Below are 19,287 nucleotides of genomic sequence, written 5' to 3'. Positions count from 1 at the left end.
AACTTTTTCAGAGCCACATTTTAGAGATAAAAACAATACAAAAGAACGAAAGAAGTTATTTTAATTCACTATTATGTGACATTTGTTTGATATCTTTTATTAAGCGTACTAAGGCCACTGTGGATAGAAAAACCAGAGGAGTAAATTTCCACTGAAAACTCTAAAATTTTCTAGAAAGAAAACTTGGGACTTTAAGTTTCAAAAGTTAAATATTTTCAACTTTTGAAACTTAGAAAGTTTCCAAAAGTCAAACATTTTCCATATTTCTTCTAGAAAATATCTGAGATTAATCTAAAAATCTCTGAGGTTTCACCGACAAATTTCTGAGATTAATTCCTGATTAATTTCAGAAATCAACAGGATAATTTCTGACTAACTAAAATATGTTTAGTTCCATATTATACAAAATAAAATTAAAATTTTAATTTTATCAATTTAAATGTTTGCAAAAAAAATCTAAAAAAAAAAAGAAATCTTGCCAAGTTTTCTTCCATGTAGCAAACAGAAATAATTGTTGTAATTTTGACCTAAAAGAAGTTTAGTCTGATTGAACTTCAGTGAAAAAGAATTTGTCTTTAAATATCTTGTTTTAACTGTTAACATTTTCCAAATTTAAGCTTTTAGTCAAACTTTAGATTGTTCTTCATTAAGAAACTGTAGTTTAAATATCAATGACTTTCAAGGACTTTACACAGAAATCAAGCACTTTCCAAACGTTGGAAACACTGAATTGAAACCAAGTAGTTTTATTAATATAATGAAAGTTGTAAAAATATATATAAAATTAATTCCTCTCACTAAATTTTCCTGATTTTATCAAATAAAACTAACTTTGGTGATTCTAACTTAAGTCTAGAGACGTTTGGTTTAATTCAACTTCAGACAGAGAAAAAGTAAGTTTTTGGTTTCAACTGCAGATCTTTAAAACAAACCAGATCTTTAAGGCTGTTTTTACTCCCAGAAACTAAAGACAATAATATTTTGCATCTCTTTTTATTGTTTACAAAATACCAACATAAATACATAAAGGATGCTGTGAGATATTGCTGGATGCGACGTTTTGACAAATCCGCCGCCCCTGTGTAACAGGACACCTTTACAAAACCATGGAATAAAATCACATTAAATAAAACAAACCCCAAAAATAATAACACTTCAGTATAAAGCAGCTAAACCTCAACATGTTATGATGAAGATGAGGAGGAGGAGCGGGAGCGAGTTCAGCCCTTTCAAACAAACCCAACAGGGAGGCGTTTGATTCCCACGATCGCAGCGCTCCGAACTTCTGGGAGTTTTTAACAAAGAAATGAAACGAGGGAAGAAGAAGACAAAGACATCCCTGCCCTTCCTCACAGGCGACATCATCATCATCAGCTCCTTGTAGTGGGTCCACAACTCGACTTGGTGACACTCCTAAGAAAGCTGCACACTATCGCTTAAATTTCCATTTATTTTACGCAAACAGCGGTCTGCTCCGAGACGTTACGGTGAGAGGAAGGAAGAGACGGGAATAAAAATGGGAACATGATGGGAATGAGGAAGCATAAGCATCTACTCCAGAGTTTCAAAAAGAAAAAAAAAAAAAAGAAAATTCACAAACTTTGAATAAAATCCTGCATGAAAACAACAGGAGAACTCAGGAGCCGCTTCCTATTGAACCTCCAACCATAAAGCTGGGCTTAATAACGGTTTATGTATATATTTATATAAATGGATCCATAGAGATGTGACCTCACTGAAACTCGTATAAACACATGGTCATAAATCCAGCTACAGCACAGGAGGCGAGGGCCCCCAGGGGCCCCGGCTGTGGCTGTGGCTGCCGAACGTCTCCTGGGAGGCGTACACCATGTACAGGAAGCCGTCCTGGTCCTTCTGGCGCTCGTACACTTCAGAGATGGGCGCCGACACGGACACCATGCTGTGGCCGCTGACCAGCAGGAAGAAGGCCTGGTTGGAGTTCAGCTGGAGGCGCCTCCTGGTGGGCAGACAGAGACATGACAGCAGAAAACCGATAAGAAAAAGGAAAGTTTCATCAGCATACAGCGTCAAACCCTTTTTTCTCATCTTTCCTTCTTTTGTTTCCATTTATTTTTCTTCTCTTTATCGTTCTCTGATTTAAGGACCCATCAACAACATGTCGACTTTTGCATCAAACCTTTCATATTTACCTGGATGTGTTGAAGTTACTGCTGATATTTTAAAGGTGTGCTTCCCTGAACTGGTCCACAGTCTACATAAAACGTGTTCATTACATTTTTTCTCACTAACTCATTCCTGGAAAATGAGAGTTCAGTCTCTCAGTTCTGCCTATTTTCAGCTGTTTTAGGATTCTGCCACTAAAAAAAAAAAAACGGTAAAGCGTTTTTGGATGGTTAATTGATAAACCTCACATTGCCAAAGTATTTCATGGTGATCATTTCACTGACTTTGTGACGCAACTTTAGAAATATTTAAAAGGAATTTTGAAATATGTTTTTCTCTTTAAACCTTTTCAAAATACAATACTTCAGACTTTTCTTTGTGAAAAATGCCAAGAATCTTTTTCTTTCCACTTCACAGTTTTAAGCTAAATTATGCAGCTCCACCATGAAAGACTCATTAGAGACACTGACAATCAACATGCAGGTGCAGGTTTGGGAACTTTAAAGCATTTCAGGCCCTAAATCCAACAGAGCTTTTCATCCAGACCTGTCCTACAAGCTCTCTGTATTGTGCACAATATATGAATAAACCTGATTGAGTGATTTCACCTGACAGTGCTTGGTAAAATAGTTCTTCCCACAACAATTTGGTGCCGTGACCCGGATTCGAACCGGGGTCGCTGCGGCCACAACGCAAGAGTATTGACCACTATACGATCCAAAAGAATTGGATAAAAGATGAAAACAGAAAGGACTAAAGCAAGAAGTGCTGATTAAATATTGAGTTTGTACCTGATGATCTTGATGAGTTCGCTCATGTTGACATGGTCCGGTACCAGGAACTTGGTTTTATCCAGGATGGGCAGCTGCTTTTCTCCTATATATCGCTCAATGATGACCTGCAGGAGCAGAAAACAGGAAACAATCACATTCATTCTGGATTCTCCAGCAGTTAACCTGCAGTCAGACCCAGTGGGCCAGAAACAACCAGAACACTTCAGATAGATCTGAGTTGGAGCAGAAACCAGAGGAATGAGGCTGCAGTTCCGTTAAAAATCAACTTATTTCTACTAAAACATTTAAAATCAGAAGCCAGAAGATGTTTTCTGTTTTCATTTCGCTGAAATGCAGAAGCTGTGTGAACATCTAACCCTCTGACCCAGCAGTCTCTCTTAATGCAGCAGATAATTATTTAACACGCAGATACCAAAAATTAACTTGGCACAAAGTTGCAATTTAAATAAAAAAAAGAATAAATGAAAAATTCTTGAAAAAATAAAATTTTCAACTAAATTTGCCAATATTTATCACATATTTATACTTTTGTGTTAAATCGTGCATATTTGGAACATAGAAATAAAAATAAAAAATTCAAAATGGCTGCCATGGTAGGAAATAAATTTTGCACTAAAACTGGCAATTAGATGAATGTGTCTGTTGTCAAATCATAGCCTTAAAAATGAACCTTAAAAATCAGATGTATTTTCTTTATCTTGTGTTTCCTTTTTCTGGTGAACATTTTTCAAAATGGCCACCGTGGTAGTAATGGAGTAATGGCAGTTTGCCATAAAAGTGGGCAGTAGTTATTGTCAGTTGCGAATACAGCTTACCCAAACATTAGCTTCACTAACCACTAATCCAAATGCAAGAAGAATCTTAGCTCTGCTAATGCTAAAAACATAAACGCAAAACATTCACATAAGCTAGTATTAAACTGTTAAAAGTATAAAAAATTGCAGAAGGTAATTCTAAACTGCTAAATACATAAAACAATTAGCAGAAGCTAACGTTAGACTACCATACACATAAAAGATTAGCAGAAGCTAACTTTAAACTACCATACACATAAAAGATTAGCAGAAGCTAACTTTAAACTAGCATACACATAAAAGATTAGCAGAAGCTAATGCTAAACACATAAAAAGTAAGCTAATGTTAAACCTCTAAAAACATTTTTTTAATTGCAGAAGCTAATGCTAGACCAATAAACACAAAAAACTAGCAGAAGCTAACGCTAAAGAAAAGTAGCTGACAGTGTAACGAAGCAAACATTTTCAAACTGCCTTGTCATCAACATTTTAACCTGTAAACTCAATTTTTCTGAGTATTGTGGTTTATCTTCAGTTGCTTCTCTAAAGTCGTTGCTTTTGTTTGTTTGGTTGGTTGCGCCGTGACAAAATGTGGAAAACTTCAGCAAGTGTCAATATTTTTGAAAACTGACCAGAACGCAAAAGCAAGAATTAGCCTGAATGGAGAGAAGTCCAGCTTGATCTCATGTGAGAGATGATTTTTATTTTTAAACTCTGAATTAATCCACGTTTAGCTCAGGGTTCGTTTGGAACGCGAGACGTCGCCTCGTCTTCATGGTGTTTCATTACAGTGACGCAGCACATCTGCCTTCGCTCTGGCCGCACGATGTGACCCAGCAGGTTCTAACCACAGGACCAAACAGGAAGCAGAGAAAGCAGAGATGGAGGGGCGGGGTGCGCCGCCGCCGGCAGCAGATGGACAGCAGAGCTGATACTCTATCTGCTGATGATACGACGAGTTGCTGAACACAAAGTGAGCTTCTGCTTTCTAGTGGCTTAGCAAGAATCGACCTCACAGACGACTTAACAAATAACGTTTAGGTGAAACTAAAGATTATTCTAGTTATCGATTAATCTATAGATTATTCTGCCGACTAATCGATTAATCATAAGAAAAAGGGAGATTAGAAATACATTAATAGATGCAAACAATCCAATACCTTTTTTGATCAAACTTTATGTTTCTTAAGATGCCGTCCTTTAGTGTGCGCTGGATCATTTGTAGCAAAGGATGAATCTTAAGTTTAAAAAATACTTTTCACCCTTACTGCTTGTCTTTGTACAGTATCTAGGTGATCTATGATTAGTTTATGAATTAACTAATTGACAGTTGGGAAGCAAAAGTTTCTAAATACAAGATTTGTTTTGCAGAATTCAAACTGGGTGAAGCTAAAAATGTCACTAGGAGAAAAACATATTTACTAACAAAGAGTTTTTAATATTAAATGCCAAATGTATACATTTTTGTACAGTTCTGGCTTAATTACTGCTCTGACTGTGTTGTTCTTTCATTAAATGGCCCTTTTTTGAGTTAATTAATAGATTACCAGATTTGTTGATGGTTATGTCAATAGTTGATTAATTACAATTATTTGTTTCAGCCCTAAAATAAACTACCACTTTGATTTATTTTGATCGGCAGCAGTTTCTGGAAGCTCTGAGAAATAAAGGAGAAGAAAAGCAGAAACCTGTCAGACAGACAGAGGAGAACAAAGGTGATCGCCCAGGAAGTGTGCGGTCGGTGAAGTTTTTGCTGCAGGAAGCCTCTCGTCTTCCTGTGAGCGTTTTAAAAAGGAAGAAAAGAAAAAAAACCCAGACACTAGTTTCAGTTTTACGTTTGGCAGCTGAACTCACAGGAACCTTGTTGGGGTGCTGGTCCTGGATCAGTCTGACATCTTCTACTCGCTGCTCTGTTGGGAGAGAAAACAGGAAAGAAGCATCAGAACGAGCCGTTAGAAGAGAGGAAGAGGGAAAATCCAAGCACTGCAATTTGAATAAAGTTGTTCTGCATCATAATGGATTTGGTTACAACATACAGGCAATTGTGGTTCAACAGGTTTACGCTACAATTTAAATAAAATAAAAAACTCCCCTCATATGGACAGGCTGTACTGCAAGAGTTGCTGTTGATGTTTGCAAATCCAGTATTTAAACCAGTGCCAACATGGCGACAGGAGGCAGAGCTCTGCAGAGAGACCGAGAGCTGACACGTTTATGGGAATAAGAGAGCAAACATTTATTTCTCAGCAGAAAAAGTCTGCAGGCAGGAGGACTGCCTCCTGCAAGATGGAGGGATGTCTCCCATTGGAGAGAGGAGGGAACCGCTGGCAGAACTACTCACTAGAAGAACTTTATTAAGGCTGAAGCGATTAATCGTGATTAATTGATCATTGAAATAATCAACTAATTTAGAAATAAATTAATCATTAACTGATACAAACTCAAAAAAGGTCATTTTCTAAAAGAACAACTTACTCAGAGCAGAAATTAAGCCAAAACTGAACCAAAGATATATACATTTAGCATTTAAGATAAAAACAGTTAGCACCTTTTAAGAAGGTTTTTCTATCCAATTATTGAATCAGTTAATTCCAAAAATAATCAGCAGATCAGCCTGAACATGTTGATTTTATTAGGACATTTTCAGCTGCAGATGCATCCATTGCTACAAATGATCAAATGTTCACATAGGAGTTACTACTGTTACTACATTTTAGGCATTAAAATATTTGTTTTCTTGAAACATTTGTTTACTTGCATCCTTTATTATATTTTCATTATATTGTATAAAATAAGATTAAGCGATTAAGTGAAAAATCCACAGAATGTGCCAAAATTTTTTATAAGATTAATTGATTAATCGTCAGAATAACCAAAAATTAATAACTAAAATAATCGTTAGTTGCAGCCCTGCACCCAAACTTTGGAACTTTAAAATCTGCTTTTGTTTGAAAGTAAAAAACAAAATATTTAAACAGAAATCTGAATTAAAAATCAAATTAGAGCAACCAAAAGGGAAAAGGGAAAGCAGAAATGATTAATCGTTGTTTAACAATCGATTCTGCCCTTTTTGGGGCTCTTTACAGTTTTGTTGTGAATCCTTTTTGTTTTTTAAGACGGTAAAGATGAAACCATATTTTCTCAATTCATTCTGAGACTTTAGTCTTTCTGCTGCGTTTTCCTCTGAATCAGTTTCCGTGGTTAATGACGTACCTGGAAGTGATGACTTACGGACGACCAAATCTATTTTATTACGCTTTAATGGCGTTTAATTGAACCGACAAGATCTGAATGAATCCAGTTTGAACAAGAAAAACGAATTAAAGTTACTCTATAACGTTACACTTAACGTTATACTATCAATAACAGAGATGCTACTGAATTGCAATCTTTGCATTATTGATGCACGACATACAAAATATTTGGTGGGCGATATTTTACCACAATAGTTTTGTGGTAGCATTGTATAACTATTTACCACATGTGTTTTAGGTAATTGTTTTGCTGTGACTGTAAGACCACAAACATGAAGACAGCTTTTTAAAATCATTTCTATTTGAGGTAAGTTTGTTCAGGCAGCTACTTACTTTAAGAAATGTGATTTAAATCACTGAACACAGACTTCATTTAATCATATTTTGAAATTTACTGATATTTATCAATGCTCTTGTGGAAAAATCGGTGCAGAAAGAAAATGAAAATATTTTTTTAACATCAACTGACATTTATGGTAACAACAACAACAGGAAATGTTATCATAATAGATTTTTCACAATAAATAGTAAACAATATTCTGCCAACACTGCAGGAATGTTGTAGCAGCTGAGATGTTGAACAGACAGCAAAACAAACTGTGTGAATTTCAAGCCTTTTTAAAGAAGCTAGAATCAGCAAATTGGTCCTGATTGGTGCATTTTATTTCTGTTTCGTCAAAATACATCAAGTTAGACCAATTTTAAAGGTCCAGAACCAGGAAATTTGTTTTTTTTAAGTCATTACCAGGTAGAAATTTACATACAGGCTGATAAACTGTATGAGGCTGATAAACAGCTGAACTTTGACTGAATCAAACCAATCAGGTGGGCAAATAAAATCAGAAACGGTTTGCAACATTAAGTTGTGCCGTCTCAATTTGCTGCTTCGGTCTTGTGACCGTCTCCAAACAAAATGTTTACTCAAGACGACTGACTGCGGTCAGAGTGTGACTGAACGGCCACTTCCTTCAGGCCGTTTTCACGCCAACACAGAGGGAATGTAAAAACGCCAATCGGTGATCAGGTTTCAGTTGAGAACAGAGTCAGTCTCTCATGACCTGCGAAGCCTCTGAGTCAGCAGCGTTCAAAAAAAGAGGACAAACAAACCCAGAGTGGGAAGCATTCGCCCTGGAGACGTTTTCATGGCTTTTCTCACGTGCTTCTGTTGTGTTTCACAACCTGGGAATGAGTCGGCTCAGAGGTTCCTCATCAGCTCATCACAGCTGCTAAACCATCAAACCAGCAGCTTTAACTCGCAACGTCAAATACATCAGAAGGGTTGAGTCACAGTAACAGGTCAACAACCAGCGACGGTTCTAGGGTTGAAACGATTAATCCGATTAATCGTGAGGAATTATGAGAATTAGTCAGCAAATATTTATTTCAGAATAAGCGTAGAAAGGATTGCTTCGGGGCGTAGGGGATAGCGTGTTTGGAGGCCTTGAGTCCTCGACGTGGCTGTCACGGGTTCGATTCCCGAACCCGGCAATATTTGCCGCATGTCTCCTCCCTGTTCTCCCCCCTTTCCTGTCAGCCTACTTTCATTTAAGGGACACTAGAGACCACAAAAGACCCCCTGGTACTAAAAAAAAAAAAAAAGGATTGCTTCGAACAAGACAGATGCGTCCATTTGAAAGTTTTCCAGACGGGCAAGAAAAAGAACAGAGTGACTTTATCAGGGCTGAAACGATTGTGATTAATCGCTAATTTAGTAATCAATTAATCATTAACAGAGTATACAAAAGACTCTTCAAAAGGCTAAATGCAGAAAGAATCACATATTTAGACCACTAATGAAGCCAAAAGAATATACATTTTGCTTTTAAGATGAAAGAAAACCTTCTTTGTTTATAAATATGTTCTAGCTAGCACTTTTACAATGCTATAGTTTTAATTTCACTTGGTTCAAATTCTGTAGAAAATATATATATATTTGTGAATTTATTAAGCACCATTTGCTATTCCATTAATCAGTAAATAAATCAGCCATACATTGTTAAGTCAAGCAGGAAAAGCTGAGCTTTTCACATATTAATGTTGCTACAAATGATCAGGCGTTCACTAAAGGAAAGCTGTCGCGTCTTTTTAGGGAATAAAATGTTTATCATTTATGTAAATCAGCATATTTTAAATTTATTTCTATGGTATAAAAAACACTTAAGAGGTTATATTGAAAAGTGTGCAGAATGTGCCAATTATTTTTGATCTGATTAATCGATTAATCGGTTACTCAAATAATGGTTGGTTTCAGCTCCAGATGGTTCTGAACGTTTGGACCTCTTCCCCACCCAGTAGCTGTGGTTCTGAACATGAAGCTGCGAGTCACAGAAATGTGTTTCCCCACACGTGACGCTTCTGTTTGCTGGGCTGCCCCACACGCGCAAGTTGAGTAATTTTGGACCAGCGACATGACGGTTCGCCACAGGTCAGTTATTAATAGCGCTGCGGGGAAAACATATTTCCAGGGCTCGAGGTTCTGTTCAGGATCTTTTTCTTTCACACCAACAGGTTCAACATGTCGAAAACAAATAAGTGGTGTTTATTTTGGAGGCCATGTAGATTATTTGAAAAATGTTTCATTAGCCTTTAAAATTAAGCCGTTGAGCTTTTTTTTTAGCTTTTGGGATTGTTTTGGGTCTTTACTAATCTGGATTATTAGAAGTTGTCAGCTAAACGTTTGAAAAGTACAATGTACTAAGAAAGCATGAAAGAAATACAGTCATTATAATCAAACTGTTTTAGTCATTGAATTTACACTGAATTTTATCTTGTACTATTATGTATGCAATGACTCCCAGAACGCTTTATCCCACATCACAAAACATCTGGATTTTTATCCCCCACTGCTCCTTACATGCATAAAAAAAATCTGAAACAATCCCACTTTTTTTGGCCTGTATTGAATCTGGTTCAATGTAATGTTTGCTATTTAATAATTCTGTCTTTTATGTGTTTGATTTTTTTATATCTAGGACCTAAAAACTACATTTTTGTATTGTACCTCAGCATGTAGCAACAAGCAATTACCTGCATTAAATTAAAATGAGTTAGACAAATCCCATTTTGTTTCTGGTTTTCACTGCGAGTAGTTTTTATTTATCATTTCTGGCTGTTATGTTTTATTTTGTTTCATTTTGGGTATTTAAAATATCTTCCAGTTCTTAAATTAAAACTCTGCTGGTCTTTGAGAGGGAAAACTTGCATTATTTTTGCCAATGTCAATACATTACTTGAAAATGGCCTCAAAACAACATTATCATTTATCGCAATAATTACTGGGACAATTTATTAAACAAAATTTATCATGACTAGTCTGATTGCAACATGCAGAAGTAAATATGATGACAAAGAATCTTGAAAGAATTTTAGTTTTTCACTTTCAAGTTGCTTTTAAATGTGACGTACAAATATAAAAAAATAACTGTAGAGACTGGTTGTTGTGCAACCTACAAATACTTTCGCTACATGTTTTAAAATCTATGTAGATTTTGTTGTGTTAAAACAAAGTTTAGACAAACAGAATCAGCAGGTCTTAACAGAATGTTAACACTTTTAAAGAAACTAAAGCCAAAGTGAAATTTGAGCAATCTTCTCACAGTTCATCTCCACAGCTAATCAAGATAAATACCAAAGCTGGTGAACAAACTGACACACACAAAGGAAATTCTTGTCTTCTGCCCCCCAATCCTGCAGCTCTCCTCCTCTCTGCTCTGCATTTCGACACCACTTTGTTTTCCTGCCTCTGCTCACATTCAAGTAAACACTAGAGAGAGAGATAAAGGGAGGCCAGGCTGTGCAGCAAACAGCCAACATGCCATATTTAAACCCCCATTTAACCCCACAGCAGCACTGAGGCCTAAATCAGCTCCCACAGACACACCAATAGTCAGAAATATCTCTGCTGCACGCAGAGATATTATAGTCATTTTGAAACGTACAGATGTCTGCAGATAAAACCTGACGGAAAACAGCAGCAGGTCGTAAAAGAAGCAGAGACTCACCGTAGGTCCTTCTTTGTTTGAAGGTTTTCTCTGAAGACATATTGCGTCAAAGTCAGCTGGCAGCGTTAAAAAGCAGAGTCAACACGAGATAAAAGCCAAAAAAAAAGAGAGAGAAATAAAAAGGGAAATTAATGCCAGAAAGAAAAGCGAAGGCTTTATGAAAAGTGGAGGTCGTCCAGGTGGCTGAGTTCAGAGCTGCTGTAATGTCGTCGCTTCCTTCCTGCCTCTCTGTTTTTATCGAGCTCTGGCAAGCAAAACAAACCTGTCAGCTGACCTCTGACGTCACTCAGCCGTCTGCGTCTCTCATTGGCTGGCGTCCGCTTCAATTTAGTTCTGTTCCGTTTAGCTAAAGATGAGAATAAATAACAAGATTAAGACATACAGAACTAAACAGAACTAAACTAAACTAATTAGACATTATTAATTGAATGTTTTCACCCAACATTTGTGTTAACTTATTTATGGTGCTAATTAGACCTGTTACGGAATGAAACAGACTGTTTAATCGTAATTCGCTGATTATTTTATTGATGCTGCTGTTGCTCAAACAAGACTTCAAAATTTTGTCAAAATGTTTTTTTTAACAATTATTACTTTTTCATTGTTACAGTGCTGTCAGTAGAGCTAAGAAAGTCTGTGCTGCACAGGCCCATGAACCCGTTTTGGAATAAGAAAATCAGTTTTAAAATTGGATTACAAGACAGATTTTTGAACAATCATTGATGTTCATCCTGCAGCATCTCAAATATATCTTAATACTGAAAGATCCCTTTACGCCACTTTCCTAGAAGCTTTTATTCCATTTCAGGATTGATTGATAAATCTATACACTACATGTTAGTGGGTTAAATTCAGATTTAGGTTAGTTTCCTTGTACATAAAATAAATTCAATACAATCAATCCAGTTCAGCTTATTTTAAACTAGCAACTGAAATCACTCTGGAGACGCATTTTGTTGCACTCAAAACATAAAAATTCTAATTAAGTTCAATCAAATTTTTAAAAAATTAAAAATGTACAATGTAAAAGGGACAAATTGGAAGTTGATTATGCCCTGCGACAGACTGGCGACCTGTCCAGGGTGAAACGTTCGCTGGAGATGGGCACCAGCACCTCCTGACCACTAGAGACAAGGGTGTAAGAAAATGGATGGATGGATGGAAGTTGATCACTGTTGAACTGTTTCATTTTAATAATTCAGAATCACTGAAGTTTGACTAATTTGATTTATTTATTAAAAAGCACCAATTAACAAATAACGTCGTAATGCAGTACTTTTTATTTAATACAAACAGGTCAAATTCAAATTTTAAAACAAAAAGCTTATTCCCATTTGATTCATTTAAATTTGATTTAACTTATTGTAAAGCACAAACAGCCAGCTAATATCACAATGATGAACAGAAAATACAAACAGCTAAAATATTTTTAATTTAATTATATTTTAGCTCTTTTTAATTAATTAGTTTAAGCCATATATTTTTAAGCCATACATTCAAAGCTAAAGTTAATCTGTAAATGAGTCAAACAGAAACCTGGTTACATGTGATCTACTATGATCTATCTGAAATATATAGATGTTTTAAAGTCCAAGTAAAACAAATACTTTATTAAAAATTACCAATTAATTTGAAGAAAGGAGTAACAATACTGCAAGCGGAATATAAAACGGTCAAATGCTGAGGTTTAGTTTCAGGGTCATGTCCAAGATAAGATAACACCAACATGTCAAAAAATATATAATAATAACTCAAAGTCAGCTTGTAAAAATAATCTTTCTGCTTAGGAGAGAAAAAAAGTAATTTAATTTAACTGCAGGCAGATTTAATTTAAAAGCTATTAAATGAAATAAATCGTTTTTAATACGTCAATATGAGAATAATTTAGTTTTTAAATATGTTCCTTATTTGATCATGCCGGTAAAACGCCACTAAAATCTGAAAAATCGTTAAAAATCCCCATTAATGTGACAACCTAAACAGGAAGGTTGCAGCGTCACTGACTGACCAGCAGGGGGAGCACTTTGACCGCTGTAGCCGAAACGGCTCTGGGGTCATGAAGGTGCATCTTCATTCAGCCAATACACTGAATAAACAACAAACATTTTATTACTTACATGTAAAAATCACTTGGTGGAAGAGGGCTAGGATGAATAAATCAGGAATTTGATCAATTAAGCTCTAATAGTTGGCAACTAGAGCTTTAAAAAGCTTTAAATAAAAAAGAAGAAAACAAATTATATAAAAAACAATAATAAAATCATAAGTCAGCTTTTCTGTGGGAAACTTCTGCTGTCCTATTTCAAAACAAAATGTAACGTCTTTAATCGTAAGTTGACATCAGGAGATTCACGACTGGTATTGCTGGTGCAACGCTTAATTTAGTAGTTATTTTGAGAGACATTGCTACACAAAGACAACCAACCCAGTCAGTTAGAAAATGGCTGGGTTGCATATCTGGTTGGGTTCCTATGACAACCCAACCAGATATGGACAGAAGAAGAAGAGCACCATGTCTCGGGTTGTGAAATGTTCCAGGAAGTTAGGCCTGCGGCAAAGAACACCATTTTCTTAATATGTGGTTTAATACATATTAATATGTGGTTTAATAATGGCATTTTTGAATGCATGTATTTTGATCAGAATTTGTCTGTACAATTGGATTGAATTAACTTTTTTTCCCAAAATGCCTCATGAGTATTTCTTGTGAATTGGTGCCATAAAATTAATCCAAATGTTTTTGTTTCTTTTAGACTTTTGAAGAAAATAAAAGTCTATGTAGCAACTTTTCTACCATCCTAGCTCTGCTGATCTTTTTGCTTCTCAAAATGCAATGTTCTCTGTCACTATTTTGAACTTTTAGTAGCAACTAGTTATGCTAAAATGCTACTGCTATTTTATATCCACAGGAACAAGTAAACAGTTGATTTTGACTCTTTTTTTCATTCCTGTGATTTTACATTCTCCAGTATTTTATCCTCCTATTTCTCTTGCTACTTTTCTAACATTTAGGAGCAACTAGCTGTGCTAACGTGCTAATGCTAGCTTGTACGGGAACAGGAGATAGCTTTTAGCTGTTTTTATTTCTCTAATATGTATATGCAAACACAACATTTCATTTTTTATAACAGTTTAAGTGCTAATATACTATTTTTATTCAAATAATGTTTAGTCTCTAATGCCGATCAGTTTGCCATATCCATCATCCACAAGTAGATGAACCCGGATAAAGTGAGTAGAGACATTTATTTTGTTTCACCTCCTTGTTGATTTGGCTGAATAGTGAAGTTTGTGTATTTAGGGGACAAACATCGTCACGTATCTTTGCCATTGTTACTTCACGGTAAAGGAAAAGAAAAGAGACGCAGCTAGCTAACCTCGTGTGATTTTCTAGCTAACCTCGTGTGATTTTCTCCAGGTGATTCAAAGTATTTTCTGTTACATCAGCTCTGCTGGTTTCACTCTGCTCGTTCATAAACAAAAGACATCTCTCCACTTTATATTTTTAGGTCAGCCCTGCTGTGAGACCCTTCCCTGCGGACTTCCACCTGAACCCCCGACCGGCGCTCAGTCAGGTGTTCGAGCGCGAGCGTGTTATTGGGAAACATTAGTGTTTGCACGTGCGCAGGTGTCGCCGAGTCAGAAATGAAGCCAGTTAGAAACGATCCCCCACAGTCAGGCTGTATATCTGCCCCAGCGTGGAATCTAAAGAGCGGAGCATCTCAACCTCTGCACGTCAAACACAGGTGATAACGCACCTAGACAGGAGCGGAGGAGTCACAGGACGCCTGGTTCCCTCAATCAAATATTAGCTGTCAATACTTGGACCTCCCTTCTGCTCTTTGGGAGGTGGTGTGATTTCACAGGGGGTCTCAGTAAACTGTATAGACGTGTGAAATGAAATGTTGACACTGGTTTATATGTTACAGCAAGAGAAAAAAAGAAAAACAATTCCAGTGTAGCTAATATCCAGGTGAAGGTAAACACAGGTAGTTTGGTTTACAATGAAACGCCAGCTGAACATTCACAAAATGTGAATTGTTTCTGGAGATCCTAACTGCACTGCAAAAATTCACCTTTCAAAAAAAATAAGAAATATATATATATATATAAAGTGCAAAAATATGGTATATAATTTAGGAGTGCACCAATTTATTGGTACCGATTTCCTTAATTTTGGGAAATCTGTAATCGGCCCGTACTTACATGCAAAGCTTATTTGATTCACCTCAGCAAAGGTCTAAAAATCAAACACTCGGGGTGCTGTGGTGGCGCAGGGGAAAGGCACGACCCATGTATTGAGGCCTTGGTCTTCGTGGCAGTGGACGCAGGTTTGATTCCCGGCCTGGTGACATTTGCCGTGTCTCTTCCCCCTGTTTCCTGTCAGAACTACTTTCAAATAAAGAGCACAACTGTAAAAACACAAAAAGTATTTTTGGTCAAGTTTCTCTGTACAGTCGAAATAAGACAAAACTAACCTGTAAGTAACTTTAGCTAAATATAGGAGCTTGTTTTGAAATAGTTCTAGTTCCACTAGTAGATTATTTCACTTATATCAGTAAAATGTCTTGTTTAAGTGAAACTACTACTTTTTCTTTAACCAATATTAAGAAATTATTTACTTAAAACAAGCTTTTATCTTGTTAGACCTACTTGCAAGTTAGTTTTGTTTTATTTCAAGTGTACTATGATATTTTCTCTAGAAACTATAAAAATAAATACATGGGAAGATTTTGTGGTTTTGCCATGTGTCACATTCTAATCATGAGCTTCAAGGTATTTTTTCAGGATTTCATATGAAGCCAATAAAAAGGCATCCATAAGTCCAAATTGTGAGTTATACATCCTGCTTTACTCTTATTGCTTTGGCTAGACCATTGAGTCTGCAACCTTTATAATCGGGTTTGTCATTTTCCCCTCAGCGCAGCGAAATAAAACTTATTTAAGAGCCGCAAATTGTTTCCTGATCTTTAAAAAAAAAAAAAAGTGTTCATAATTGTTGATAAATGTCTATTGAAGAAAATGTGTTTAAATATTTAAAGAACCATTATTTTATTTCAGTTTTAAGAGTATAAAATAAAGAAAAATGGCAATAAAGTAGATGGATACATTCTTTTCTTTATGGTATGTTGATATTTGTGGAAAATGCTGTAAAAAAATAATAGTATTTTATTATCTCTAAAGTTTATTTGTTGTTGCATGAAATCAAGTCTTGTAAAGCTGATTCTGAAAACGCACATAGTTTCCAACCAGATGATAACATAAATAATAATAATCAATCAGTTTGATCAGATCAGTATTTTCAGCTGAGTTGATCCGACTCCACTGACTTGAATTCATCTGATTGTTTTGTGCAGAAATACAGAAAAAATGAGTTGTTTTAAGGGTGAAAACCTTTTTCTTTCAATAAGCTGAACCCTGCAACCTCTCCTTGCTGGAACATCGTCTGGATGAATAGAGTTGATATTTATAAACCATTTATTTTATGATCCAGTCAACATCTCTCTAAGGTCTTCTCAGGCTTTAAAGGAGAGGAATTAGATTTAGACTTTAGGTTTAGGGTGTTGCTCCAGGAAATACTAATTATTTTAGTATCTCTTCAGTTTAAATTTTATTTTTAACTTCTCGCAGTCAATACGCCTTGAACTCTTCCCCTTTGAGCATAAGCAAGTGAAACGTCATCATCGAAAGGGCAGAAACTCGAGAAAAAAGGCAATATATCTGAGTTATTCCAGACCAGCCTGCGGTTCAGGGTCAGTTCTGCTGGGTTCAGGGTCAGTTCTGCTGGGTTCGGGGTCAGTTCTGCTGGGTTCGGGGTCAGTTCTGCTGCGACAGCTTGGAGAAATGTGTGTGTGGTTCGAAATGTTTCTGCGAGGGACGCTGCAACAGGAAACACTCAGGATTCTGGACTCTTTTTCTTTCTTCCTTTTTTTTGTGCTTGCGCTGTTGCCAAGACAACAGCAATTAGAAAGCAGAGAGCGGTTATGTTGCCATGGCAGCGAAGGTCAGGGAGAAGGCTCAGAGTTTTACCTGGTTCTCAGGAATGAGACGGATACAGGAGCATCTTTTGTTTTGTTATTTATTATTTTTATGTGGGGCGGTTTGTTTGCTGTCCTGTTCAAGAGAGTTTGGCTTGACCTTTAACCCCGCAGGGTCCCAGGTGAGATCACGGAAAGCTATACATGTGTTTGTAGAAACGGTAGAGCAGCAGAAAATAATGTGAAGTGGACGGGAAAAAAAGCTAAATTACGATGGTGAATTAGTTCATTGTACATAGAAAAAAGGAGAAGTAAATATCTGCCAAAATTAATAATTTTTAACCTCAGAAAAAAGGAAATTTCTGAGTTACAAAAGTTGAAAAGTTTTTTACTGAATAGCTAAATAATTAGTTAGTAAGCTAAATATTTAGCTAGCAGGCTAAACATTCAGTTTATGAATTAAACAGTCAAATATTTAGCTAGCAGGGTAAACATCTAGTTTATAAACTCAACACTTAGCTAAATAATATCCTTATAAACTATTTATCTTCAAATTAAATATTTAGTTTGTAAACCCACAGCGTCTTGAATGCTAGTTTGTCACTAAGAAGCATTTAGCTAGCAAGTAAGCTAAATATTTTATTTGCTAGCTAAACATGTAGTTAGCAACCTAAATATTACCTTAATTCTAAATATTTAGCTGTAGGATAAACATTTAGTCAATCACCTAGACATTTAGCTAAATAATTTGATTACAAACTATTTAGTTCAAATCTAAATATTTAGTTTAGAGAGTAAACATTTAGATAAGAAGTTAAAGATTTTACTTGCTAGCTAAATATTCTCTTAGCAAGCTAACTGTTTTGCTAACTAACTAAATATTCAATTTAAGTCTAAATATGTATTTAGTAGGCTAAACAATTAGTTTACAAACTAAACTATTTAGTTAGCTAAATAATCTGCTTACAAACTATAGGTATAAACTAAATGTATATTTAGCAGGGTAAACCAATTTACAAAGCTAAATATTTGGCTTAGAAATAATTTAGCTTCAAAATAAATATTTATCCAGTGGATGATCAGCCTCCCTAAACTAATGCAAGTTAGTACACTGTAAAATAAAATCTGTATTTTCAATAGTAATATACAGTAAAATTGTTAACTATTGAGAATTTAAAGCTGTTGATTAACTGGTGAAAACAGTTGCTTGTATATTTTACACTTGTACATTCATTTTATAGGTTGTTTTTATGTTGATTTTAGAAAAAAATATTATTTTCCTTAAGTTAAAACCTTTTTACAGTAAAACATTGACTCCAGTAGCAATTTGAATTGCAAAATCAACAATGATGATGCCATCTAACAATAAAAGGAAAAAAGTTTTGCCAACCACATTTTACTGTAAAATATACTTCTGTCTTGCCCTGCGACAGACTGGCGACCTGTCCAGGGCGAACCCCGCCTCTCGCCCGGAACGTAGCTGGAGATGGGCACCAGCAACCCTCCCGACCCCATTAGGGACAAGGGTGAACAGAACATGGATGGATGGATATACTTCTGTCATGAATTGGTGGTGAGAGGTGGTGAGGCAGACGCAGCAGACCCAGGTAAGATGAATAGTAGATTTTAATAACGAAACACACAGTCCAGCAACGGGCCGCACGGCCGAGCGGAAACCAGGGCTCGACGCCGGTAGCAAACGTTAAAATGACTGGATAACACGGAGGACAGAACGCACATTAGACGAGGACCTGACAAAGAGCAGACACACACGTGACACTAAATACACTGGGGGTAATCAGGGAACAAGAAATACCTGGGAACTAATCAAGAAGAGACAGGACAACACAGATACACAGGAAAACTCGAAATTAACACACAGAAAACACAGAACATGACAACTTCATTTTTTACAGTGTAAATGATGCAGATTTTTCTGTAAAGAACCTCTGAAGTCTTAACAGATGACGATGCATAAAGTGAAGAAAATTATGGACGACCCTGATCATCCTTTTCATGGGACTGTGTTGGGAAAACAGAGTGTCTTCAGTCAGAGGCGTCTTCAAACTCACTGTAACACAGACTGCTATGAGACATTGTTCCTGCCAACAGCCATCAGCATCTACAATAACTCTTTGAACAATTTGAATTAATGAGTTACAACATTTACTTTCCCTTTGGGATCAATAAATTATTTTTGAATCGGAAAGCAAATGATTTTCAATGAGAAGATTCCAGTTTCTGGCGCTCCTGCATCTCTTATATGTGACCTGTTTGCTTTGTGTCCTCCCGCCATGCGAGTTTCCCATAATTAGTTGATT

General features: G+C 36.1%; 1 protein-coding gene across 1 annotated transcript; it reads right to left on the bottom strand.

Moving 5' to 3' along the window:
- Positions 1–977: 977 nt before the first annotated feature.
- map1lc3b (microtubule-associated protein 1 light chain 3 beta) lies at positions 978–11,239 on the bottom strand. Its single transcript, XM_028029316.1, has 4 exons — positions 10,989–11,239; positions 5,588–5,643; positions 2,937–3,043; positions 978–1,978 (listed from the first exon to the last, which is right to left on the bottom strand). The coding sequence occupies exons 1-4, from the start codon at positions 11,026–11,028 to the stop codon at positions 1,771–1,773; spliced, it is 411 nt and encodes a 136-aa protein (XP_027885117.1). The 5' UTR covers positions 11,029–11,239; the 3' UTR covers positions 978–1,770.
- Positions 11,240–19,287: the final 8,048 nt, after the last annotated feature.

Source organism: Xiphophorus couchianus, chromosome 2, assembly GCF_001444195.1.
Source record: "Xiphophorus couchianus chromosome 2, X_couchianus-1.0, whole genome shotgun sequence".
Classification (NCBI taxonomy): Eukaryota; Metazoa; Chordata; class Actinopteri; order Cyprinodontiformes; family Poeciliidae; genus Xiphophorus; species Xiphophorus couchianus.
The sequence above is the reverse complement of the archived record's forward strand: the minus strand, read 5'-3'. Positions and strand labels throughout refer to the sequence as shown.

Bases quoted from the DNA above. Each gene is read 5' to 3' on its own strand.
- map1lc3b (XM_028029316.1), bottom strand. From the start codon at position 11,028: ATGTCTTCAGAGAAAACCTTCAAACAAAGAAGGACCTACG. The intron at 5,644-10,988 runs GTGAGTCTCTGC...CTCTCCCAACAG, and splicing joins CAAACAAAGAAGGACCTACG to AGCAGCGAGTAGAAGATGTC. The intron at 1,979-2,936 runs GTACAAACTCAA...TCTGCCCACCAG, and splicing joins GAACTCATCAAGATCATCAG to GAGGCGCCTCCAGCTGAACT.